Raw genomic sequence first — 26,045 nt, forward strand, 5'->3', positions numbered from 1 at the left:
TTGATGCTGGAGACCCTGTCTTTTGAGTATTTTTATAATCAAACTTAGCATGACATAGATTTTTAGGGGGTGGGACCAATAAAGACAAAGTACCGTAATTACCGTAAGTACTGTAGAATGATTTCAAAAATAGTTACAGAGTTTGTAAATTATTTTTTTGTTTCTGACAGGTTATTTGATGAGGGTGCCAAGCTCTCAAGTTAGAATACAAATCTGTAAGTGTATTGTTAGCTTTTACAATGTGGAGCCACCGAAAAAACTGCTTTCAGGTAAAACATAGTATTTTCAAGTGTCACAAGAAATCAAATGTTTATCATCCCAACTGCTTTGAAAGGATTATTTAAATTTGCTATAGATGATATTTATTTATAACTGTAGTTACTATGTGTCATTTATTAAATATACAGCACTGGCAAATGTGGAATTAAAATTTTTATAGAAAGGCATGCTCAAAAACTGAAATTATCAATGTACAGCATAGGAATTAATATTGCACATAAAGGATTAAGACTAAATAGTACCCAGAAAGTGTGAGGTGGTCGCAAGTTCTCTGAAACACGGATGGATAATGGAGGAAGAAAGAGTGATTAGGATTGGAGTTATAAGAATGGAAATATTATCATTATCTACTTTGTATGTGTAGCCTGGAGAGAAGCAACTCTGGTTCCACTTGTGTTGCTTGTGAAGGGTAGGTCTGAGCCCATCTAAATTTACTTCTGTCCATACTGTTTGGACACATTTGAGCACAGGCTTTAGATAAATTCTGGGATTCTTTTACAGCGAAACATTAACATAAAATAAAAAGATAAGAGTGACCATACAAAGGTCAGTGCAGTGTATAACAGAGCAGGTGGTGAGAGAAGGCATGTAAGAATAAGGCAAGCAAGCACACCATGATATTTTCCTTCAATATATTGCCCCATTTTCAAACCGTCTGTGTCTTAGAGAATTCCTGAAAGAGAATTTCTTTCTTTTATGCTTAATACAGCTTTATGGGTTTTGTCTTCTGTGAGATTTTCTAACTGCTTTTTATAACCATTTACATCTTTACCTTTCATAGCACCAGGAAGAAATTATTTTCACAATTTGGTGTTGTAGAAGATTTATTTCTTTTTGTTTATTTTAAACCTGTTGCCAAGTAACTTCGTATTATGTCCCCTGTTACTAGCCTTGTGAGTGACAGAACAACTTCTTTGTGCCACTTTTTGTTATTTATGTGTCTATCATATCCTTTCTTAGTCACCTCTTTTTTCAGGTGAAGAGGCCAAGTCTCTTTAAAGTCTCTTAGTATATAAGCTTTTCAAAGCTTCTTTTTTTGAGAAAGGGTGAATATTTTATGAAATAACCAAAATTCTGAATATTTACTGTATTGTAACTAAAGCTTTTGTATGTGCAGGTTACCAGCCAACAAGCGCAAACTATAAAATTCAGATGGCTGAATTAGGAGGATTAGCAGAAACTCTTGTTTTATCACTAGCATTAGTTGAAAATCAACTTACTGAGAAGTTATGGGTACTGAAAGCTCTGCAGTATCTCTCTAGCTCTGGTGAGTACAGACTGTTCTTTCAGCAATCTCATTACTTCTGATTGTTTGTTCTTTGAACGTGCCTGAAACAGGTACTGACCTACAGGGGATTAATTATGCAGATTTTTATAATTTCAGGAGTAAACTGCAGACTTATGCTTAAGGCCCAGGCAGCCAGCAGACTCTGTGTGCATCTAAATGATGCTGATCCCTCTGGACAGCTGGTATTCCGTTCATCAGAAATCCTGTGGAACTTATTAGAAAACACCTCAAAAGAAGAAGTTGTTAATCAGCTCAGTAGCTTGGAATGTGTACAGTAAGTACAGTGAAGCATTTTATGAATTAATGTTATGATTTTGGAGACATCTAAAGCATGATGTCTTACAAAGTAAATATGTAAGTGCCTGCCAGGTACCTTATGAACTCTGTGGCCAGGGCCCTGCTAAAAGCACTTCTAGCCAACTTGAAAAGTAGTTCATTGTAAAGCCTCTCTTCACTTTATGAATCACAGTGATCCACCACCAGTTGTTTCTCGTATATGGCAAAAGGGAAGTCAAGGTGCTTTGCTGCATAAGTGCAGAAGGTATAGCCTTAACTACTGCTTTGTATGATGCAAAAATTAACTGTATCATTTTCAAGCTCGTGTATCAGGCCTGATAGGTCAGTATGACTGCACTGTTGAAATGTATATGTTATACAATTGGTAGGAAATTATATGTTACAATATGCGAGGCTTAGATCCTCAGTTGAAGGAAATATAGGTTCTCCCTTAGTGAGTTATGGTGTTTTCACTGTTTGGGATTAGACCATCTCCTCTCCATAATCATTCAACTACATCCAATTAAGTATTTCCATGTTTGAATAAGTGTTATACCTGTCTATTAATTCATTATAACACATATAATGCAAGGTGAACTTTGAAATACATGTACCTTGCATACATGCTTAAATTGGATGTCTAGCAGTATACATAAAAATCCATTTCATAGTAAAATTTTGAGTTACTTTTCTTGCAGTTGAACCCTAAGGCTTTGAAAAGTATGATACTGAAAGGGGATTCATATATGCGAGAGCTATCTAAAATAAGATTTGGAAAGAAAAGATAAAATACCTCTCACTTTCTTCTAAGTGCTTTGAAAGAAGTATTTGTACACCTTCTCATGCACGGTTTCCGCAATTATGATCGTCAGCTAAGAAATGACCTCTTAGTGATTGCCACGTTAGTAGCTGAAAACCCTGCAGCACCTATGATTGTAAGTATTCGCAGTTACATACCAGAGCCTAGTAACTTTTTTTTGCTGTTATGCACTCAGTGTTTTACCCCATTCAGATTCTAATGTTTGTGCCACTCTGTCTCCAGTGCGTTTCTCTTTCTTAGGTTTGCTGAGCAGGAAATCTTGTTTTTACTGCTGAGATTTAGAACTTCAAATTAAGTTGTGAAATACTGAATATGCAATCATCAGATTCCTATTTATAGAGATTTATTAGCTACTGTTTTGCAGCTTGATCAGGAGTGGATTATTTTCAGGGAATTCATTTTTATTTCAGTAGGAGTGTCCCAACTGGCTCTATTACTACATAGGTTTTATACTCTGTAATGAAGCTTACAGATTTTCATTCAGGTTTTCTATTTTCTCACTAACCATTTTTTAAGGTCTATTATATTATTGCAGCAACATAGTTGAAGTCTGAAACAGTCAAATCATTTATCTGGCTGCAGAAACAAAGCAGTTTTGTCCTGCAAGATAAGTAGCCAAGACACAATATTTTAATTCCTTATATTAAAAGAAAAAAATAATTCGACACATAATAAATGTTTCCATTTAAATTCTCTATTCTCACCTTTCCTAGAGATTTTATTTCACTTCTGGAGAGAAGGTATAAGGTCTGCATATCAGATGGAAAAAAAAGTTAATATTACTATTGAATCCTGTCTTGTAGAGAACACCAGAGAAATTTTCATCTGAGCTTTTATCTTTTTTTTATTAACATAGTGTCCAAGCAAATACAGAAACCTCAGGCTTATATTTAACATAATTCAGAGATCAGCACAGGTATCTGAACGTTTGAAAGGAAAATAATTTTCTCGCCACATGTAAATTGCAGAATATAAGTAAAGTAAGGCTTATAATAGTATTAATTATGATTATCTCTGTGTTATAACAAAACCGTCTGCTTAGAATTACTTACTGTTTTCCACCAGAATTTAGTACTGCAAGCAATAGTAATCAGCAAGGCAAAAACAGAAATAATTTTTGGTGTAACCAGTTGGTTTTAATTATCTGCTTTGCGGTGGCTTTGTAAAGGGAATATGATACCATGGAGCTAAAAATAATGGGAAAATGCTTATATGCTTCAATATTTTTTATTTAAAATGACCTTTGCCGTATTTTTCTGACTGTTAAAGCCATTTAGGTGTGTGTTAAGGGGCTGATCAAATCTAAACCCTTTTGAGGGGGAGGATGCATCTAAAAAGGTGCTGCAAAACTACTGATCTGCTTGATTCTGCAGGGATGGTCTGTGCAGGGTTTTGAGCTCTGCTCATTTTGGGAGCTGGCAGAAAGCTCTGTGGTGAGTTCAGCAGAGTACTGAGGCCAAGGTAATGTATTTGGCGCTCAAGAAGAGCAGGGCCGTGCCAACTATGTTTATATGGCTCCAGTTACCTCAGAAACAGAGCTCTTTTGCCTCTAGTGCACTGTGTATATGCCCCGGGTCTTGGCCCTACCCATGGTTACATTATACGTAATTGACCTGTTGGCTGTGTAGAAGCTGTGAATTACGAGATTTCGTTTTCTGAAATGCATCTTATAAGCATTACAATGTAAAATATTTATAGATGCAGGTTGTTCATTCGTGCAGTTTTTGTATGCTTACTTGTAAGTGCACTCAAGTTGAACACAAGTGTATTAGTATACATAACTGAATGCACAAAATTACATAAACTGGTGACCCTGGAGTACAAACTTATATGTGCACAAACACGTGTTAAAAACACAACTTTAACTGTACTGGACAATAGCGTTTTCTTGTGTGGTAGATTACAGTAGTGAATACATGGGTTTGGGGCTTCCCCGGACAAGTTGACGCTTGTACAGAATGAGGCACAGGTTTAACTAACTCTTAGCATTATGATTAGTATTGTACAAGGTCCAAATGGTTGATCTCTTTTTTGATAAAGTTCTGATCATTCTGCAGTAGGATAGATTAAAGTCTGATGTGTTCTGAGGAAAAAAGTAAAACTTAAATAATCAGTTTTAATTTCACTGTAATTTAATTTAATTAACATATTTATTTTGAATGCCTATTAGGAAAGTGGATTCACAAAGCAGTTAGTAGCACTTGCAACATTTACTGAAGGTAAGAGATTTTATACTGGTGGGATTTAAATATTACTTCATAATTATAATATTTTGACTTTTATCAAATACTTTGTTTTAACTTATCTCCAATTTCCTTCACAGTTAAAATCCCTAATCCCTTGGTAAAAGGTCTTAAACTTACCTACTCTTATGAGGACTTTGAGCTGAAGAAGTTGCTGTTTAATGTAATAGGTGTCTTATCTAAAGACCCGTGTGCTGTACAGGTAAACTGTAGCAGAACAGAACATACTGTAAGCAAAAAAGGGGCCAAGAATTACAGGAATATTATTTGGCTGTCCATATGACGTGGCTCAGTAAATAACCTGCTCTTGCTTAAATCAAGCATTCAAAACTATACACCATACATAGCTTCAAGCCAAGTCCTGCTGTTTGAAAACATTGTATTTTTCCATTTTTAGAAAAGCTACAAACCTAGACCATGCTAGAAAAATTAGCTGATGAGTGCCTGCAAAGCATTACTGAAATGCAGGTGAAGAACAAAACAGAGTTTCATAAACCACAGCCTGTGGGAATGGTACAGAATATAAACAGAGTTTGTCTGTGCTTGCACCATTCCCAACATCCGTTCTCAATAAAAGATAATATTCTTAGTATAAGCCAGACATGTTTATGTTTGTTGTTCTCTGAATATTCTAGCAGTCTAAAGGGGCCTGTAGACAGAAAGAGAAACTATAATGTGCTTTCAGAGGTCTCCCACTCTGGAAAATTGGCGGATCAAAACAAAGGGGCTTACTTGTTTAGACAGAGCCTTGTTGACTTACTGTGTGAACTGATAATCTTGCCTCACTGTAGAAATATAAAATATTTTTTTCTCTTAAAAAATGTTTTCCTTTAATGTGCTGTCAATCACTGAATTAATCAATTACTGTGGACTGATGCACTGTCTACTGGTATGCTCATATTTCCTTGAGACTAGGTTTTGTCAATATTTGGAAAATCCTTCCTATAAGCAAATCAGTGTATTTTAAATATTTCAAAAAGGTGATGGGAAAAAATAAGGCTAAAATCATTTAAAAATAAAGTTGATTCATTGTTTTAGATTTTTCTTATTTACATGTGAAACCTGTAAGCTATATTTGTTTCTCTTTGTCTTTTGACTCTGCAGTTTCTCAGTGAAAATGACGTGATGCCAGCTTTGCTTTATTATGTAAAACCAAATCAAAAGCCTGGATTTCATGACTGGTCTGCTGCCCAATATGAAGAATTACAGCTTCATGCAATTGCTATTTTAGCCACAGTGGCTCCCTTGTTGCTAGATAAATATTTGTCCTGCCAAGCGAATACTCTCCTTCTTGTATTTCTAGAGTGGTGTGTAGGCCAAGGTCAGTAGATGTTCATGTCTTTCCTACAGAGTTACCTCAAAACACAGCTTAATTGGACTTAATTAAGCCTTTCTAACATTAAAAGAGTCTTTTGTTTGTTTGCTTTCAACTTATTTCCATTGGTAAACCATAATTTTTTTTTCCTTAGCACATTATTATTCTGAATATGTACAGTCTGCTAAAGAAAATATTCATTGTGATTGCTCCACAGATCCCTTCTTTGGTCAAGGTAACAGTTTCCATGGAACAGGTGGTCGTGGCAGCAAACTTGCACAGATGCGCTACAGTCTGAGAGTGCTGAGATCTGTTGTGTCCCTCTATGATGATGCTGTGAACCTTAATTTATGTGACCAGGGGGCAATTAGCCAACTACTGGGTAAAGCACAATTTGTATTGCTGTACTTGCAATAATACGTTTCTGTTGACAGTAGGACTTGTCCATGCTTTTTCTTATGCTATGGTTTTAACGTTACTCATTTGACTGAAAAACTGAAAAAATAAGCTAGAAAAACTAATATAAGAAGCAATGGATTTGATTTTTAATATCATGACACTTTAACACACCGAATTGAAGGAGTTAAGCAAAAATCTAGATATATGACTTCAGAGTGAGAGCTGTGCCTACTCTCTCTTTTATTATACTTAATATTTGTTACATCTTATTTATTTTCATTGTGTTAGCCCCTAGGAACTCCAGCCATAAGGAGTAGTCTTGTACTTGTCTACCTCAGTATCACTTTCCACAGCTCCTCTTTAGAACAGAAGAGAATTAGAGACAGAGTATTTTACAAGAGTAGTGTTATGAAGGATAAAAGCAGCGTAAAACTGCTACGAGAACATTGTTCTCGTAACTCATTTAGATCATTTTCCTGATCAGTAATGTATTTGTACTATTACGTGTTATTTTGAGTGCTGATACATGTTAGGTTCTTTTCTTACAATAATGAAAAGTTTCCACTGCTCTGAAAAAAATCATATTAGAAGTAATAAAAAGGTAAGACAGTTTAGAATTCAAAGAGTACATTATAATGGAAAGGCTAGAAATGAAAGATTTCATATTCCCCGTTGAAAGCTGAACTCTGGTGAAAACTCCATGAAAACTTTCAGATTTTAGCGAAAGCAAAATTTACACTATACACTACATATCAGATTGAGGCAACTTTTTTTACTCCCAGGAGAGCTCTCTGTCTCAATATCCTCTTTCAGATAGTGATTGCAAGGCTGATTCCCTCAGCAGTGGGTGGTGGCATTTTGTCTCTCCCGCTTTCCCACTGTCAGTACAGATGCTTGTGAGGCTGTATGATAGAGAAGGTCAGGGAGTTCCATGTCTTATTACTAAGGGCTGTTCAATACATGTCTGTTCCCAGTTGCACTGGCACAGTGCAAGAGGCAGCGTAGAGAAAGGAACAAGGGGCTGAAAGTGCTAGCAAAAGTCAGTGCAAGCTACCGTCTTTAGCTCTGCCACCAAGAGCAAGGTCCGTGAAACTACAGCATCAGAGGGGACTGCACTTCTCTAAGCTATCGTAAAACACAGGAGATAAAACTGAATAGCATGAGTAGATTTCCTTAGAAATCTCTTGGTGTACATTTGTTTTTTAAAAAATCAATAGCTATAACAGAACTTACATAGACTTACATGAAGGGCGTTCATATGTATAAAATACATTCTTTTGTAGATATCCTAAAGTATGCAGCAAACAAATCTAAGGAAAAAGAAGATGCCATTCTGCTGGAGATCCAAGCTGATATATTATTTATTCTGTCTACTCTCTGTGAAAATGATCTCCACAGAAAGGTTTGTATCTTTCTACCTCATACTGTGCACATAAAATGTCACAATGTGGTACATTTTCATTTCAATGATACTCCTTCTTTTTTCTTCAAAGACAGATGTCAGTTGCAGTTCATCACTAGCAAGTCAGGACTGATAACTGGTTTCTGTGACAATGACAGTTAAAATATAAAATCATTCAGAATTCCATTAGCCAGTGTCTCACGTATTTAATTGTTAGTACATAATTTTAAAAATGGAAATGTGAAAATGTGCTAAGGAATGGGGTTATCAGATAGGAAGAACTAAGAATCTCTTGTTCTCACATATAGCGTAAGGAATATATCCTACTCTAAAGAGTGGGGCAAACTACTACAATGTAAATATTTCTATTTTCAATTTCCTCTGGATTTTATTATATGTAGTTGTTTAGTAAATATTATTTAAGAAAAATATTGCTTTAATTAATGTTTAATTAACAGGAACTCTTTGGCTATGAAGGAGTGGATATACTTATCCCATTCTTGCAGATGGATCCGAATAAGTTATTTAGTGGATTAGGCCACGTTCGACTCCTTTTCAGTGCACTGGACTGCTTGTGGTTAGTAAAGAAGTATTCTTAGCAAGAGGAACTCTTAAAAAGGGGAGGTCTTGTGTTTTAGGTCTGCAATGCTATGGTCTTTTCTCTGCACATGTAGGCCATTCTTCTATTTAAATTGTGGAAAAATCCATTATACAGTTTGACTAGTTAAGAAATTATAAATGGAATATTTTGCATGAGTTCTGGCCTAGACAGGGACTCGGTGAGACAGGCTAACTCCCCGCATAGCAGTCAGAAGAGCAACCCCCCCCAGTGCTTCAGTGCAGAGTTACCTAAGAGTTCGTAGAGTAGAGGTTCATGGTTAGGGTCTGTAAATAGCTTTAGAAGAGTACATACAAGGAGAGAATAGACTGATATCAGCTAAAAACTATATAGGCACAAGAACAGGTGTTTATAAACTAGCTATATATTCAGCTAGAAATTAAAAAAGATTTTTTATCAGAAATGATGTTTAGAACACCAATACATAGGATGACAAAAATGAGCTCATTTTAAGACAGAACTTGTTAAATACGTAGAAAGCTAAATGATATGTTTGTCTAGGAGAAAAAAATTGGACTCAGCGATGCAGAATATCCATTCCAGACCAGATCCTGAAATGAGGAAATAAGAGAAAAAGCAGAAGTGCCATGAATGCTGGTTTTATGATCATTTTAAGCTGGGAGAAGCCTATACTGTTGGCAAAACAAACAGTTTTCTATGTCTCACCCCCTCCTTCCTGCTGGCAGGAATACTCCTGCAGGTCTGCAGTGAATCAGATTAGGGACATGATCTAGCTAAATACTAGCCTGTTTTACTGAGTTAGTTTTAACTGAGCTTTAACTCCAATATGAGTGAAATTGAATTAGATTGAATTCTAATCCAATTCATTGTGAACCTGCCCAACTTCTTGGGCTGCCACAAGGAAGGTTCCAGCCACGGGAGAAGAAAGAGCAGTCAGGTGGGCTATATTTAGTAATACAGTGTAAATGAAAAAGGGTTTTGTAAATGCACGGATAAAGGCATGTGAAACAGTTTTTCCGCTCCCTAGAGGTATTAAGCATAGTGCATACCAAATATTTTTAATGCAACTTGGTAAAATAAATCAGATGTTTGTAGGATGTCTTAAAGCATAAAAGCAGTTCTAAACACTGAAATTATTTCTACTTAAGGTCCTGTATCATTGGATGTTACATTGCAGAGGATTCTTTTCTTGAAAAACAGGGCATTTTCCTCCTCCTGGATTTGTTGGCAGTAGGTATTTCTATTATTGTTGTTGCAGAATAAAACAGCAGTATAACAAGCATGGAACATTGCCAATTTTTTTGTCATGGTATCTTCTAGAATTATTACAGTAATAACATGAAGGCCAATGTCTGTAATTCCCTGAGATAGGAAGGTAACCACACACCAGAATATCTGCTCAGAAATGATTGGACAGATTTTCCATGTATCTTTTTTTTAAAAAAAATAAGTATTTGACCAATGTAATTTTAAATTAATTTTCAAAATAGTCTTTTTTAACAGAAAATTCAAACCATACTTTCACTTAGGATGACAGTTCTGTTCAGAAAAGCACCTAAGTTCTTCATATGGAAGTCAGCAAGAACAGAGCTAGTACGTACTGAAAGGCTTTACAAGTCCTGATGTTTAAAACGTTACTTGTACGTGCAGCTAGGATGTATAGCTATTTTTATGGGTCTTGGATATGCAGCTGGCACAGGCATATCACCTCTCATGAAGCGTGCTCCTTGCTTGTTCCATTCCTCCCGTATTCTCGCCAGCCACGCTGCCAGCCTCTGATGCCGTTGCAGTGCAAAGATGCAGACTCTCTCCTACTCTCCCCTGCTTCTAACAGATCACGTCACAAAATAGAACAGATGCTCCGTAGTACTGCTCAGCCACTGCCTTCTGAGTTTTTCTTACACAAAAAACCTTGGTAGCAATACATTCCCCAGAAACTTCAGTTGTCCAACATGTTAGCCTGGAGGCACGTGTGTCATATAGCTCCACACCCAGGTATTTTTAACTTTTATGATCGTACACCTGTTCCCCTCATAGCCGTTGATTTATGGCAAGATTGCAGAAACCTGAGAGATTTACAAGTTTATACAGCAGTTTTGTACAAATAGTTGTGATGAAAGGCTTGTAATTACTTGATTTCTTATTACAGGGCTTTTCTTACTTTCTTTGGAAAACTTTCACTGTGTTAGGGGCAACTTAAAACATTTTTTCCTTTTTCCTTCGATAAGTTGAAGCAAAAGAACCTGTGCAATATAATTCTTGGAATTCTGGTTGAATTTTGTGACAACCCTAAAACCACTTCTCACATCAATGCCTGGCGTGGAGAGAAGGATCAAACAGCAGCTAACCTTCTAATACAGTTATGGAGACAAGAGGAGTTGGAGCTAGGAGTCAAACGTGATCAGTATGGAAGGATTGTTGGTAAGCTCTATGATAAATGTGAAACAGTTTGTGAACAGTAACACTGAATAAAGCAAAATGGAATACAGTGTCCACTTTTGCCAGCTGAGTCCTGATGACAGTAAATTATGATAGTTACAGCATTATGCTATAGTTTTGACCAAATCCATATATATCCTTATAAGGTATTTTGTTAGTTTTGCCACTAGATGGCGTTTTCTACATTAGCTGAGCAACAGAACCATGACTAACGTCCTGAACTGCCTTTTTAATGGTGGACAATTAAGCCATTTAATTTTTCATCTGTGTATTAATTGTGTTTCTTAACAGAATTTTCCTTCATCCCAATTCTAGGTTTATTTGTAGGTATTTTTCTGGAGAGCTTCCCCAGCAAAATGATGACATTTTACTTTTGTATACTTTGTAAAAAGAAGCAAGGGGAATGTTATGGTATCATAAATCTTTAGTCATGGTAGTTAGTGTTTTCTGGCCCAAGTTATGCTTGAATTCCATGCCAAACTGTGGAAATGATTCACGTTAGTATGCAAAAAGTAAGATGGAACTAGCTTCTTTCGCAGAAGGCATCCTGGGAAAGAACACTTCAGCAGCAGCCTGCTAAAGATCCTTATGCTTTATTTACACAGATGCCATTTCCTCCACGTTTAGTAACTTTGGGGACATAGCACTTCTTCCTCCTCCTTCTACTACTGTTTTGTGTTTTGAAATTATTAGACATGAAGAGACCTATTGTTAGCAGCTTCCAGAAACAGCAAGAGGTCATCCCCATGCCTGCCAACTGTCCTAGCTTTGCCATCGTAGAGATTTCGGAAAACATGAGGGCAAAACTGTATTCATTATTATGCAAACTAGGTAAGACAAATGAATTGCCTCCTCAGTGTCATACCTGTCATTAATCCAAACTTGGTTACTGACAATAAAATCACTGTTAAATAAGATGAAAGGAAATCTTGAGGTACATGGTCAATATTTTGTTATTAATGGATGCTTGTTCATCCTGTTCTTAAAAGCATCTATTGATGAGGATTTTCATGACCTCCTCAATGCTTTACTCTTCTTACCATAAGGGAGATTTTTCTAGAATCAAACCTAAAATTTGCTTAAAATTTGCTGTAATTTGCTTTCCCACTCAGAACACTTGCTTTTCACGTATTCGAATACTCTTATGTTTCATTTCAATCTGTCTTCTCTGGATTAAGGTGACCTAATTTTTGCAACGTTTACTCACAAATCTCATTTTCCAGAATAACCTCTGGTCATTGTCATTGGTTTTGGTTTTTTATTTTCTCTTGTGTCTTTCCAATTGGTTCATATTCTTCCTGAGTTGTAGCATTCCCAAACAGCACAAAATACTCCAGCTGAAGCCCCACCACAGCCAAATAGAACTATATCACTCAATTTGTCGGTTCTAACATTAATATTAATGATTGGTATATTCCCAGTGGCATGATATTGTTTACTCATTTGATTTGTGATCTTGTACAGCCCCCAGTAAAGTACCACCCTGGATTTGTACAGATTACTACTCCTACTTTGTATATGTTCTTACTGAACTACATCCTGTATTTTCAGATACTTTTTCAAATTTGCAAGACCAATTTATATTCTAATCTTTTCCTTCGATATGCTGCAGTCTTTCTTAATTTGTTATTTGCACACTGAATATGAATATGCATTACACCCTCACCTAAAAACCTGAACTGAAGGTTTAGATAATTATAAACTCTTCAGCATTCATAAGGCTTCTTACCTAGCTGTAAACAAAAATTAGATTGATTGACACGGTTTGTTTTTAATAATTCATGTTTTCTATTAATGTTTTCATTGTTACTGTTTAGCTGCATAAACATTATTTGTTTAATTATGTGTTTCAGTCTTTTTCAAGAACTGAACTTAACCAGTATTCTCTGGCTCCTCCTTTTGTTCTTTTAAAAAATAGGTATTGTGTTTGTTCTTTTCCAGTCTGTCCCCTACAGGTTCAAACTTCTGAGATTGCTTCAACCAGTTCCCTGAATACCCTAGGGTGGATTTCCTCAGTCCCAACTGATTTGAAAACATCTTTAGTTTCTCTAATAACCCATAGCCAGTTCTTTCTCTCTTGTAGCCCAGGTTCTTATGTTAGTGTTAATTATATTAAACGCTGGATCACAGCTGAATTTCTTACTTTACTTTGAAGCAAAAAGGCATGAGCCTATGTTCCAGCTTTCTCTTATATTCACACATAGCTCCATATACTTATGTAGATTGTAATGTCTGCTGTGAAGTACTGAAATGACATGGAAGTGGATAATAAAAAAAAGGATAGATTTTTATAATTTTTAGTGAAGTCATGATTTGTAACAGCCTGTGACATGACAATCCAGAAAGCTAGTGTTAGTCTACCTGTATCTATGGCATTTCTTAACTTCAAAATGTGATACAATCATACTCTAATAAGTATGTGCTACATTCCCAGTTACTACACAAATGGTATAATGAAATCTGTACAGAGATTTGATATACTATTTAGATATAGTTGCAAAAAATTTTTGAGTATAATTGACATACAGCATGCTCTTCCTTATTCTTTTATGTACTTAGAAATATTTTTTAAAACATGGAGTCATCATGCTCAAGGCGTGCAGGTCTATGAAATGAAGACGACCCTCATTACCCAGCCTTGAAACAAATACAATTCTCCTGTTGGCTACTTTGCAGCTAAAGCAAAGTATGTTTGTGCTGAATTGCTTCTTTAAAAACAGTGACCAATGGACTTAACTGTTTATCTGCTTTAAATGGAAGAACAAACGCTCAAAAGCATAGCAAATGCAGTGCTGTCCTGGCTTTACAAGTGATTGGAAGGTCACTGGAGCTACTCACAAGTAAAGAATTAGTGTGGAGTGAATCTGTTACAGAGTAAACGGTTACTTTTTCCTCAAAGGCCTGCTCAGGATTGGAGTGACTTACTTATGTACATATGATGAAGACTTTGCATGTGATTATATGACAAATAAGACAGTATCTTGTTTAGAATGTTATATTTTAAGATAAATAGATCATGCTGATAATACTGAGATGACTAATGTTCTTTTAGGTTTTGAAAATTTACCTGGCTTGTCTGCTAAGGATTTTGTCACGCTTGCTATCATACGTCGTTATCTTGACTTTAAAGTGAGTATTGTGGAAAAAATACTAATACTGTCTCTGTGTTTGCAAAAACAGCAAATACATCTCAGGACACAACAAATATAACCTTTCAATAGCTAAACAAGTCCCCCGTAGTTTCACAGGGAGTAGGAGCCAGAGTTACCATCAAAAGAAATAATCCCACCTCCATTGTTCCAACAATCTCCAGACTCTTCCTTTGTGCTACTACAAGTGTTTGTGACTGGGTAGTGAATCTGACCAGAAACCAATGCCAGTTAAAAATAACTCAGGAAAAAAAAAAGTTGTCTCTATTTGCCAGCTCCAGAAATAGGAATGTGCAAGGATGGGACTAAGCAACTGGGGAAGGGCTGGAGAGCAAGACTGCCCCTTTGCGCAGCAGGACAATTTATGTAGCTTTTTGGTATTGAAAATGGCTTTAAATGCACATTTTGATAAGGGATCTTTCCATGCCTTCTCTTTGTGTCCACATGCACTATTCATCCATACTATCAAAACTTGGAGTTATACAACTGTGGCTACAAGAAATAAGAATAGGGTGACAGGCTTTGAAGGGGCCATCCTACTGAAAATATGCTTCAATTTATGCTGATCTTTTGCTTGGAACAAAGTCTGTGAGAGCTTGATCGGATCTTTAGTTGATAGTTCCAAGTTCCATTTTTGCTTCATGTTACGGTTTGCTCTGGTAACATGCGCAATTTGAGATTTTACTGAAGAAGCCATGAAAACACAACATTTTGCTCCTGTAATATGGGATCTATCTGTTTTTCTTCTGCGTTTCCACGCTCTTTGGCATTCCTGTTACTCCTTTGCAGAGTCAAGCTTGAAGAGCTTAGGGAGGATAACAGTGAATGAATTTGGCATAGTGTAACAAAAGTCTAAGCTTGCGTAACAATTCTGGAAAACAAAACAACAATAAGGAGAGAGATTATTTCTGTATGATATTTTGAATTACTGGAATAGAAATAAGAAATAAATATCAAATAGTGTTCTGCATGTTTCACACAGGTTGGAGAGGTTTGGAGGGAACTATGTGAAGAATTAAAAAAAGAATTCAGGCCCGTTACTTCAGATGAGGATGCCTTGAAAGTTATTTCAGAGGTATCCGAAGATGTTGGAGGAATGATTGCTGCTCTTCAGACTGAAATGCTCGAAAATCAACAGCATCAAGAACTCCAAGAGGAGGAAAAGGCTTATGCAAAGGTAAAATAAAGAATTTTATACAAAGCCCGTGTAAATTGTTTTACAAGAAAATCTCGTAAAAGATTTTCTTACTGTATCTTGATCAGAATCCTATATATGTGCATTATTTTAAGATATTTTTAATCTGTCTCAACAGTAAAGTTGTAATTTTAAAAATTAGGTTAACCTCAGTTCTCTCAATTTGTATAATTGTGCCAATATTTAGAGAGTAACATGAAAAAAATGAAGCAGCATCGTAAAGGAAGCAGTATAAGCAGTGAAGCATCAGCAATGGTATAATGACAAGTGATCACTTTGTTACTATAAAAGTTGCACCTGTGTTTCATCTGTACTGGATGAGAATTTAAAGTAATCGTTGCAACTAGATCTGTTTCTCAAAATGAAACATAAGCCTCTCTTGTAATTTCAGTTAAGCTCTGCTGGTTGAGTATTCAAGATTCATTATTTCAGAAACCAGGGCTTTGCGTTTCCCGGAATGCTGAGAATGAGTGGGGTATAAGCTTTGGTGTCTAGCTTTGGTTATAAGGCAAGGATTTGGCATGTTCACACATCTACTGTCTCATCCTCTGCCCCGTTCTAAGAAATAAGATCAGTTGGCCCAGCTGTCTAAAATCCTGTGCTAGTGTTTTGGGGGACATGTCATGCATTATATGCACTTTTGTCACCAGAATGGATTCCATCTCTGTTATTCAGCGCTTGAGAATGAGAATGTACAGGAAATATTTCTGAAAGAGCAGGGGCTATTTCAACATCTCTGTTAGAGGAGGGGAAAATTATTTTGCAACAGAAAAGGCAGGTCTTGTGTTTAAAGGCAGGGCATGATTGAAATTTTTAGAAGACGAGCGCAGCACTACAGCGTTTTCATCCAACCTCGGGTGAGAGAGGCAAACTAAAGGGGCAGAGCTGAGTGAACTGTCCAAACAACACAAGGAAAGAATTCAGGAGAGCTAATGGCAATAGGAATATGTTACATCACCTAAACCTCATTCACATTACAGATTCAAGCCATCCATAAGCAGAGGGAAATGGTAAATAAATCTTGGGAAAACTTCTTGACTCGGACATCGAACTATGAGGCACTGAAGGTAAGAAAGTTGAGTGATGAAGAGCAACTTATGTTCACCGTGTAGCTATAATAAATAGGAAGTCCCAAACACATTTCTTAATTATGAGGATAATTCAAGTAGAAGCTATACTAGATTTTATATTCACATAAAGACAGTAGAATGAACAACAGGCTTTACTGGCAAAGCTATGCAATCTCCGAGTCTTCCACTCTTCTATTCTACAATCACAACTTAGGCATCAGCATTGTTTATGCACTTACAATTGGATATATTGAAATGTAGCTGTCCTGAGAGAGCTGAAACTAAAAAGCTGATTGTTCTTACTTTTCTTTATTTTTCCTAATACTTCATCTCCTTTTGTAGTACAGCGGACATCTTTCAGGATAGGAAGTATCTTATGATGAAAGGAGTTTCTTTTAGCCATAGTTACATGTTTCCAAATAGCATAAAATATTAGAATGCCAGTTAGACAACCAGCATAAGTTAGCAAATGAATAAAGTCAAACTTAAAGAAATGTTCTGCAGCTGAGATTCTTCATTTCCCAAAGGACATGCAAAGGAGAATAATTTTTGTAATGTAAGGTAACCTTCCTGGCTTGTGCTAAGGATCTATGGTAGAATTAGAAATTAGAAAGGCCCAGAAAAAAGATTTGGGGAATTCCAGGCTGGTTAGTGGCAACTCAGTCCTTGGAAAGATTATGGGGCAAATCCTCCTAGAAACTGTTCTAGGCACGTGAAGGACAAAAAGGTGATTGGGAACCACTGGCATGGATTTACCAAAGACCTTTCAAGCCCAGCCAGTTTGGTTGCTTTCTGTGATAAAATTATTAGCTCTATGGATGAGGGGAGAGTAGTGGATATCACTTACCTTGACTTTAGTAGGATTTTCAACAGTCTTGCATAGCATCCTTGTAGCCAAATTGGGGAGACACTGACTACAAGTTAGATGAAGAACTGGATGGACAGTTGTGCTCAAAGGACAGTGGTCAGTGATTAAACCTAATTGGCAGCCAGTTATGGATGATGTTCCTAAGGTTAGTAGTAGAGTTGATACTGTTTAACAACTTCACTAATGGCCTGGGTAGTGGATCACAAGGCACGCTCATCAAAGTTCATGGGTGACACTAAACTAGAGGAAGCAATCCGTATGTTAGCAAGTACTGCTGCCATTCAGAAGGACCTTGACAAGCTGGAGGGATGGGCTGACAAAAAACTCATTAAGCTGAAAGGAAAATGAGAAGTCTTGCTCCTGGGATGGAATAACATCCCCATGCATCACTACCTGCTAGGGAACAACTGGTGGCGTAGCAGCTCTCGGGATCCTGAGAGATGATGAGTTGAGCATGAGTCAACAGTGTGCCCTTGTGGAGATGAAGGCTAACAGCATACCAGGCTGATTTAGAAAGAATGGAAGTGATTATTCCTTTCTGGCGCTTGAGAAGCCATGTATGCTTATTCTGTTTTCAGGCCCCCAGTACAAGACAGAGTCACAAACCAGAGGGAGGGAGTGCAGCAGATGACCACTAAAATGATTAGGGGCCTGGAGCACATGACATGCAAGAAGAGTCTGAGAGAGCTGAGTTTGCCGAGTTTGAGGAATGCTCAAAAGGAGCAGCAAGTTCAGGGTGGTTCCACCAGAAGAAATGAGGCATGAGTCAAGGGCAACCCCAGCACAGGCAGCGCCCTCAACAACCAGGGCATAATCCCACCATATCTGAACGAGGCAGATGATCAGAGGTTCTTCTCAATCTAAATTAAGCTATGTTTCTGTGTTGTGAAATTGTATTTCCTCATCTTAATGAAACTATGTAGTTGTTTTTTTGCTAATGAAATATCCTATAAAATGGAATTTGGGTCAGTTGAATACTTCCATTTTAAAAAAAAATTAATTTATTAATATTAACATTAAAAATTAATAATTGGCCATCAGAATTGAAAGATACCAATAGAAAGACAGAATGTTAGTGGCCGCTCTTATCTGATACATAATTTTTTGTTGTATGTGCATAAACTTATTCAATTTAGGATGAATCTTCTACTCATTATATTCCTGATAGTGGTACTTACTATTAAAGCCCAGTAGAAATTATGCCTCTAATTTTGTTATATTATTTGCATTTTATCTAACAGGTGCAAATGATATAATTCATTCTAATTAAAATAATTTGGAGTTTGTTTGTTTTTTCAACTTTCTTTAGAAAGCAAAAAGGCTTCAGGAAAAGTCAATAAAGGCTTCCAGATCTAAATCAAAGTCCCAGAACGTAGCAGTCCATTCTACTGATATTAAAGGCCTTGGTACAACAGTAAGTAATCCCAAATTACATTGATTTATTTTCATAAATAGGGTTTATTCTGCTTGTATATGTGCTGCTCCTTATGCTTTCTGTTGATTTTTATGCTGACAAACTGCAAGCATGTAAGAGAGAATCTTTATCTCCTGTAGCTGAAAGTTCTTTAGGGATGAAAAGAATCAATGTCTGCAGGAAAAGGCACTAACAAAAAGTCTTTTATATCTCCGTATATCTTACTAATTAAGCCTACAAAGACTATGAAAACATGCTGCAAAAACTCTTAGTAGAGGAATTACCTCCATCTTATTTTTAGATGTATGCACAAGGCAATGTATCCAGTATGATGGCCAAGCACCACTTCCCCCTTCTTATATATCCTAACAACAAGCGGTTGGTCAGAATGAGAATCAGATCTGAAAGTTACTCAGAAAAAAGCGTGAGCAAGATGGTCCCTATGTTACTTGACAAGGACCTCTTACGGGAAAGCCTTTCCTAAAAACCATGCTTGAGATCAAGACCTTTTTCATTTAGTACTGGGTAAATCTGTGCAATGCCTAATACAATCAGTAAAGGTGTCCTTTCTAGTTGCCTGAGTGTTTGCAGATGAGCCATCCATTACATCTGCAGGGAATTTTTTTTTTCTCGTTTCTATCTCTTAATTTAAGCATGAAAAGATACAAGGGGTGTAACAGTGTAACTGAATGTTGAGGTTTGACAAGCTGGGGTAAAGAAAAGGGATGATATAAAGAAAGGGGATGATTTCAGAGTGCTGGAGCAGGAAAATTATCTTTGCTCTAAACTTATATGAACACATATGAAGGGACACATCTGTGAATGTAAGATGATGTGGAATAGATGTGGAAATGATGTAGAAAAAAGATTTAGGTGCATGGATGTGCCGGTATGACTGTTCATCAGGTATATTTTACAGAAAGAATCTGAAAAGTTTAGATACAAACACCAGTATTCTGGAAACGGTTAGCAGAGAGAAATACATAGCTGGATTTTTGCATTAGAGTCTTGGGCCTCAAGACAAGATTATTCACTTCTTTGGAGAGAGAGGATTTAACAGGAAAGTATCTTCATAGTTCTATAATCAATGCTTCCGCAGCTGTAGACAGAAACAAGGAAGAGGTTAGTGCATTTTGAAGGAATATATTAAGAAAATGAACTCATCAGCAACATCAGATAAAATTCCTTAGCTACCTTGCATGGAAGAATTACAAGTGACAGCTCCTGCTGGCATTTTTTTCATGAACCGGTCGTTTTTCTCTCTCTGCTAAACATCTTCATTAGCTAAGGTGCTTATTGCCAACAAATCAAGATCATATAATTAAACACAAGCCACATGTGCTCAAAGAGTTGCACTGTTTGTTTTAGCAGATCATGGTTAGAAGATAGAGTTGTCACTCAAGGATTTTTATTCGAAGGCCTGAACATGTTCAGTATAAAAAATAGTAATGAGACTGAAAAATGTATATCTCCTTCAGTCTTGGCAGCTTGCGTTTTTCCTGGAGCAGTGGGTTCAGGCAATTGCAGACTGAGATAAGCACTTGCACACACGCTTGCCCCTCTGTCTGTCTCTCTCTCTTTTTCTCTCTCTCTCTTTCTCTAAGTACTAAGGTATAATGAAAATCTGAGAACAAAAACTGTGAATAATATTATGTACAAATCCCAATAGCAGAATACATTGCACAGCAAACATCTCCTGTAATAAAGGCTTGATTTTCTTTTTGTCTATTCTGAAGATCAGACATGAAGGCCTAAAAGAAAAGTGCATAAGGGTACTTGCTGAGAAAACACTCTCTTCTTTTTTATTGATGGGAACAACTTGTGATTTTAGTACAGAGGGTAGTTTGAGTGGACCTAGGAAACCTCAACATGCATCTCCACCCACTGAAAAATATTTTCAAGAGATCAGCTCATAATTTAACTCTCATCGTATTTTAAATACTAACACGAATGTCAAGCAATTGATTTGTTTTGTTTTTCAGATTGGATCTGGTTGCTTAGTAACCGTAGAAAGTACACCTCCTCAATTAGTTGGAGGGCCACTGGCTGATACAGACCTTGCTCTTAGAAAGCTCTCTGTTCATGGAGGAGCCTTAAAAAAGATCAAAAGAGTTAAAATGTTGGACTCATTCAAGAAAAATTCGGTATCAGTAAAATAAATATTATTCTGAACAGTGCTTTTAATTTTTTAGTTAACATTATGTGTATTTCAGATACAGGATACAGTCTATTTGTAAAGCTTTAATAAACTGCATAGAAGTTCTTAAGAGTAAAATTATTTTTTGTCTTACACTAATGCAAACATAGTGATGGTTTATTAATAAAGTATCTCACACAGTATGGTCCAAAGGTGTGTTGCGTCTGATAATTTTGTGTGCTAGTGTCAGGTTACCCTGATCCACTATCAGTACGTCTACTATTTAGATTTCCCTCTTTTGTTGACAAAAGTAACACTCTCTACACATTGCAGTGTAAGAATCGCCTTCTTTGAGCAGGCTGACGAACCTTCACCTAAATACATTAGTTCATTCTTTTGGATGCTGTACCCGCGTGGTGTTTGTCCAAGTCCGTTTTGTTTCTTGAACTGCTGCCTTTAGCATCAGGATTTCTGAATTCTGTTCTCTCAGTTTGCAGCTAAAGACTCACTAAGAAGCTGGTTTGTGTTAACAGTTTCTGTAAGCCTGTTGTGGTGACCTGCTGAAATATCCTGCTCTTCATGGATTTCTCACAACTCTTTAACTAATCTTACTGTTCTAATTATTTCATGGATTATTGCCCATATTCCCTCTGATGAAAACTACCTATTCCACCGTAGCATCTCTAGAATACCAACAAAAACCTCATAGAAGAAGCTGTTTTCTATAGACGACTGTTTCTGAGGTGTTATCTCCTTCCCTAACTAGGGCATAGCCAGAATTTGGTGAGAGATGCATTGATAGAGCAGGATTTCCTGAGGCCATTATCTCATTTTAAAATTAGTTACTGTCCAGCAGTATGGCATAAATTGCAGTGACATTGCAAGGTGTTTTATGACATACAAGTTGTTGTATGTGGTCTGTTGCTTATGCATATAAGGAGCCTTTTGAGAAAAAGTTCAAGTTTTCATTTTGTTAAAAGCAACCTTAAAAGACTGGAAATAAATTTGAGGTAATCACGTAGAACTTGGTTTTGAACTGCCCTTTTTACTTCCTGGAAGAGGGATAGGCTGCACGTGTATTAGTTTTTCTTCACAATATGTTTGTTCCTATGACAAGAAGTAGCAGTGCCCGGATTAAAAATGAAGGCAGAGATTTTTGTTCAAGAATTATCTACTTCATTTCTATAAAAAGAATCCATAGGAAATAATGGCATAAAACAAAGCAGCCATATGGGATGGCACTTAAACTTTAGAAACATCTCAACAGGTTTAGTTTCCAGAAATCAGAAGCATTTTCTCATGAACAGGTTTGTTAAACATTGCATTGTAAAGTAAGACAGCCATCTATTACTTAAAGTTAGAGAAATTAAATTAAACTGTGCTAATTTTATTTCATTTTTATGTTTGCGCTTTGCTCATTGAAAATTTTTAAGTATAACCTGGCTTTGTTGTGACTTTTTTTTCCCAAATTCATCTGCATAACATTTAAGGATGTTTTGTTAAACAAGCCTGCGTGTGCTTTCTGCATGCCAGAAAGATAAGCTAAAGTATATAGAGCTTTACTAACTGAAGTCTTGTGTGTCAGGTAAAGATTGCTCAGTTATATTTGTATTTCTTTGACACAACTCTTCATCTACTATCCTGCTTTATAGGTGTCATAGACAATATGAAAATGTATCTATATGCTGGGGCCACAAGAAAGTATGCTTAATTGTCTTTCACAACTGAAAAATACATTTTTGGCTAGAAGAACGAAGGGTGTGTCATTTACAATTTTTTTAATATAAGTTTGCATATATGCAAATGTGTGGGTGACACATTATTGCTAACAGCAAGGCACTGCTCTGTTTTTTCGAAATGCACGTTCAGGACTCGCATGCAAGTCCTTCCAATTTCTGAGCAAAAGTACAGCAGTGCAGTGTGGCCACTGTATGGATATAGTATGATCTTTTAAGTGGAAATCAGCATATATTGATGCTTCTGTAACAATTTTAAATCAGGAGCAGAGTGAGCCCCACAGCGTTCCTCCCACACGTGCACTGTGCTTTGGTTACAGGCACTCCAATGTCACTGGCAGGTAACTGGTTCTCTTAAACCTCCATTGCATTACAAACACACACACACACACACACGCACACACAAAAGGTCTAGCACAAGTTTCTCCTGAGAATCCACCAGCTAAAAAGGTCACCAGTCTGAAGGGGGCAGGCAGGAATGAGTTCTTTTCTCTTTCAGGTTGCACAATGGGTAAGGAGCGGCAGTGCAGGTTCAGGATAGATGTTAGGAAACAAATGTTTTAATAGTAAAGATAGTTGTGCATTGCACAGGACTGAGGTGGTGGCATCTCCATCACTGGGGTATTGTGAGGGATCAGGCAATTTTCCAAGTCTCTTCCAGATTGATTTTTATGTTTATTGATCAAATGTATTGAACTTGGACCTTAAACTCGTCTTACAAGATGTGTATTCAATATTGCATAGTTGCAGCTAGTCTAGGACACCTTCTACAAGAATTCCAGTGCGGCAATCCCACCGCACATCACCTGTTTGAGCATTCTGGAGCAAATTATGCAAGAAGCTAAACACCCTTGTCTCCTACAGAAAACTAAAGAGAACAAAGGTGTACAGCACAGGAAAGATGGGGATTTAAAAATATATATAGGATACCTTGCTCTGGCATTCAACTCAAAGATCAATCTATTAGAAACGAGCATGAAACGCTACATTTAAAGTCACTACAGTTTTACATTTCTGTAGGTGAAAAATAATTTCTTTTGTAGTCATGAACAAGGGAAACATATATGGTTGTATGACAGTTGAAACTCTATTTGTTATAAGACAATAAAATACTGATTTATAAACTGAATATCACAGGAACAGGTTGAAAGATGGCTCTCAAATAGCCACTCATCATGATTTGTCATTTTCTGAAGCTGCTGGTTTTGGATGTGTCATGACTCTATTTTTGCTCGAAAGAAGAGTTGTACTTAAAATATGTGTGAGATCAGGATCTTACAGTGATATTCATGAATGAGAGAAATTTCTAACTTCTTTTATATCCTCTCTAGAATACTCTAAGAGAAATATTTCGTAAGAATCATTTCAATATTGTATTCAACTTAGGTGAACATTAACAAACCTATGAGCACTGTTGGATATGTTATGCACCATATATGAGCTAGGCATTGTATGTAGTGGATTTCTTGTTACTTAAGGAGGTATATGAGCTGTTAATGCATGACTACTATTTTTGAGTGATGCGTACTGTCTTCTATAATAATGAAACCCAGCTGGCATCTCACAAAGGGCTAGACCGTAATGGGCTCTGAACAAACTGTGTTGCAAAGGAGTAAAGCAGAGAACAGCCCGCATCTCTGAGTGTCCCAGTTTGTTATCAGGTTTTCTGTGCACAGGAGAAGTGGGTTATCTAGATGGTTAATCTCCTGGTATTAGCTTACCCATGCTGTACGGTATCTTGTAAAGGGAGCAGATCTCAAGCCAATCACTCCCTCTTTCAAACCAATTTGTGCATGAGACAACTGTGGTGTTGCCTGGAAGGACAAGAATAGATTAGATTCCCTAATTTACCTTGGTGAATGCATAGGAAAAGAGCAGTTTTGTGAAAGTCCTCTTCTTGATATAATATAATAATGTTTCTTGCAAATGACATATTAATGGACAAGAATGAGAAAATGACTATTATTCAGTCCTTGTTACATAGAAAAATATTTTAATTAATCTTTAACCTAGGCTAAGCATGATAAAATACAAAGTTTAGACTGCACAGGACATTACAACAATCATAATCCTACCCTGTAACTCAGTGTTGCACTTTTTTTGCAATTGTTCAAAGTAAAGCTGATGGATTGTACGTGCAAGACACTGACTAAAATGTGCTTGTTGACATTGTCTCCATTGCTAAATGTATAAAAATATATTGGGTTTCCATCAACATTAACGTTTTAAAAAAGAGTTGTTGGAAAAGATGGACCTCTGCAAAGATATAACACTGGTTCAAATAGCTTACCTGGGAGAACAAAGGTATTGAATCAAAACACAGAATTATTCACACGTGCCCTGGGAAAAAGACAGCTTGGTAGATTGAGAGAAAGGGAAGCAAAGGTGACAACAGGGGCTTGAAGTACTTCTCAGCTTAGCAATGATTAAGTACTTTATACAGCAAGAGAAAAAAAAGGAGGGATTCCCCCAATCAATGGGTTTGCCTAAGCGTCTAAAGTACACGCTGTACTTTTGTGCTCCATTTTGATTTTGTCTTGCTGAGGTATCTTAATTGTTCTCCCCTTTTGGCCTGAAATGGGTTGGTGAAAGCTGACCCTGCAAGGATGTGTAAGAAAGCTAGTTATTTTCAAAGCAATACGTCTAGGAGTGCTAGGATTCCATGATCTCCATATTCAGTCTGGAAATCTTAAACTCTTGACTGGGTACATCAGAAGAAAAATCTACTATGTTACATGGGCAGGGGAGGATGGTCTTTTGCAGGGAGGAGGAAGGAAGCCACCTCTGGTCTAAGATTGGTTAATAAAGTAGAAAACCAATCACCTATATGATTTCAGTTCACACTTATCCCAGACCAGTACAATCGGAGTTTGTCACTGTTGACTAACAGTGACTATGAGCTCACCTTATACGTCAACAGTTTTAACAGGAAGGAAAACATTCAAGTGACTGGGGACTTGAACTTCCCTGCTCACGTACAGATGATTCCTCAAAGTTAGGACTGAAGTCAGTTTACTAGGAAACTTTCAGTATTGTTATGTCATTTATATGTACATAGCGATAAACAGAGAATGGAGCATCCATTTACACGCACTCCCACATGCACACCCATAATTTTTAATGCTTTGTTAAATATAGAAATTTAGTACCTGAGCTACTTTTGACTCATGCATTGTGAAAATAGCTACCACTGAAAGATGCAAATACATTTGACAAGTAGAAACCAAAAAATGTAAATGACAAACACTGAAGTATCTGAACAATTAAAGACAAGGATGGAACAGTGGTTCAGTTTAATGTCAGTACACAGTAGACTAACAGCACGTATTATAGTTACCTTCTAAAGTTCTCTATGAGTATGTGGAAAAATATTTGGGAGCTATTAATTGTCTTCTGCCCATTCCATGTGACCTTGAGAGCACACAATCTACATAC

The 26,045-nt window shown here is 36.7% G+C and overlaps 1 protein-coding gene across 7 annotated transcripts in view; it reads left to right on the forward strand.

Moving 5' to 3' along the window:
• Nucleotides 1-21,084, forward strand: part of CFAP69 (cilia and flagella associated protein 69) — a 28,372-nt gene extending 7,288 nt beyond the window's left edge. For 4 of the 7 annotated variants that reach the window (XM_068934769.1, XM_068934768.1, XM_068934766.1 and 1 more), the window contains 18 exons: nt 171-269; nt 1,397-1,546; nt 1,664-1,841; nt 2,655-2,778; nt 4,834-4,882; nt 4,987-5,108; nt 6,011-6,227; nt 6,439-6,603; nt 7,904-8,022; nt 8,481-8,599; nt 9,751-9,832; nt 10,831-11,023; nt 11,735-11,872; nt 14,094-14,170; nt 15,173-15,367; nt 16,366-16,452; nt 18,633-18,737; nt 20,720-21,084. In XM_068934769.1, coding sequence (XP_068790870.1) covers nt 171-269; nt 1,397-1,546; nt 1,664-1,841; nt 2,655-2,778; nt 4,834-4,882; nt 4,987-5,108; nt 6,011-6,227; nt 6,439-6,603; nt 7,904-8,022; nt 8,481-8,599; nt 9,751-9,832; nt 10,831-11,023; nt 11,735-11,872; nt 14,094-14,170; nt 15,173-15,367; nt 16,366-16,452; nt 18,633-18,737; nt 20,720-20,896 — 2,396 coding nt within the window. In that variant the 3' untranslated portion in view covers nt 20,897-21,084. The remainder of the gene's footprint in view (nt 1-170; nt 270-1,396; nt 1,547-1,663; nt 1,842-2,654; nt 2,779-4,833; nt 4,883-4,986; nt 5,109-6,010; nt 6,228-6,438; nt 6,604-7,903; nt 8,023-8,480; nt 8,600-9,750; nt 9,833-10,830; nt 11,024-11,734; nt 11,873-14,093; nt 14,171-15,172; nt 15,368-16,365; nt 16,453-18,632; nt 18,738-20,719) is intronic. The other 3 variants (XM_068934772.1, XM_068934771.1, XM_068934767.1) reach the window with 1 other exon arrangement.
• The last annotated feature ends 4,961 nt before the right edge of the window (nt 21,085-26,045 follow it).

This window comes from Struthio camelus, chromosome 2, assembly GCF_040807025.1.
Source record: "Struthio camelus isolate bStrCam1 chromosome 2, bStrCam1.hap1, whole genome shotgun sequence".
Taxonomy (NCBI): Eukaryota; Metazoa; Chordata; class Aves; order Struthioniformes; family Struthionidae; genus Struthio; species Struthio camelus.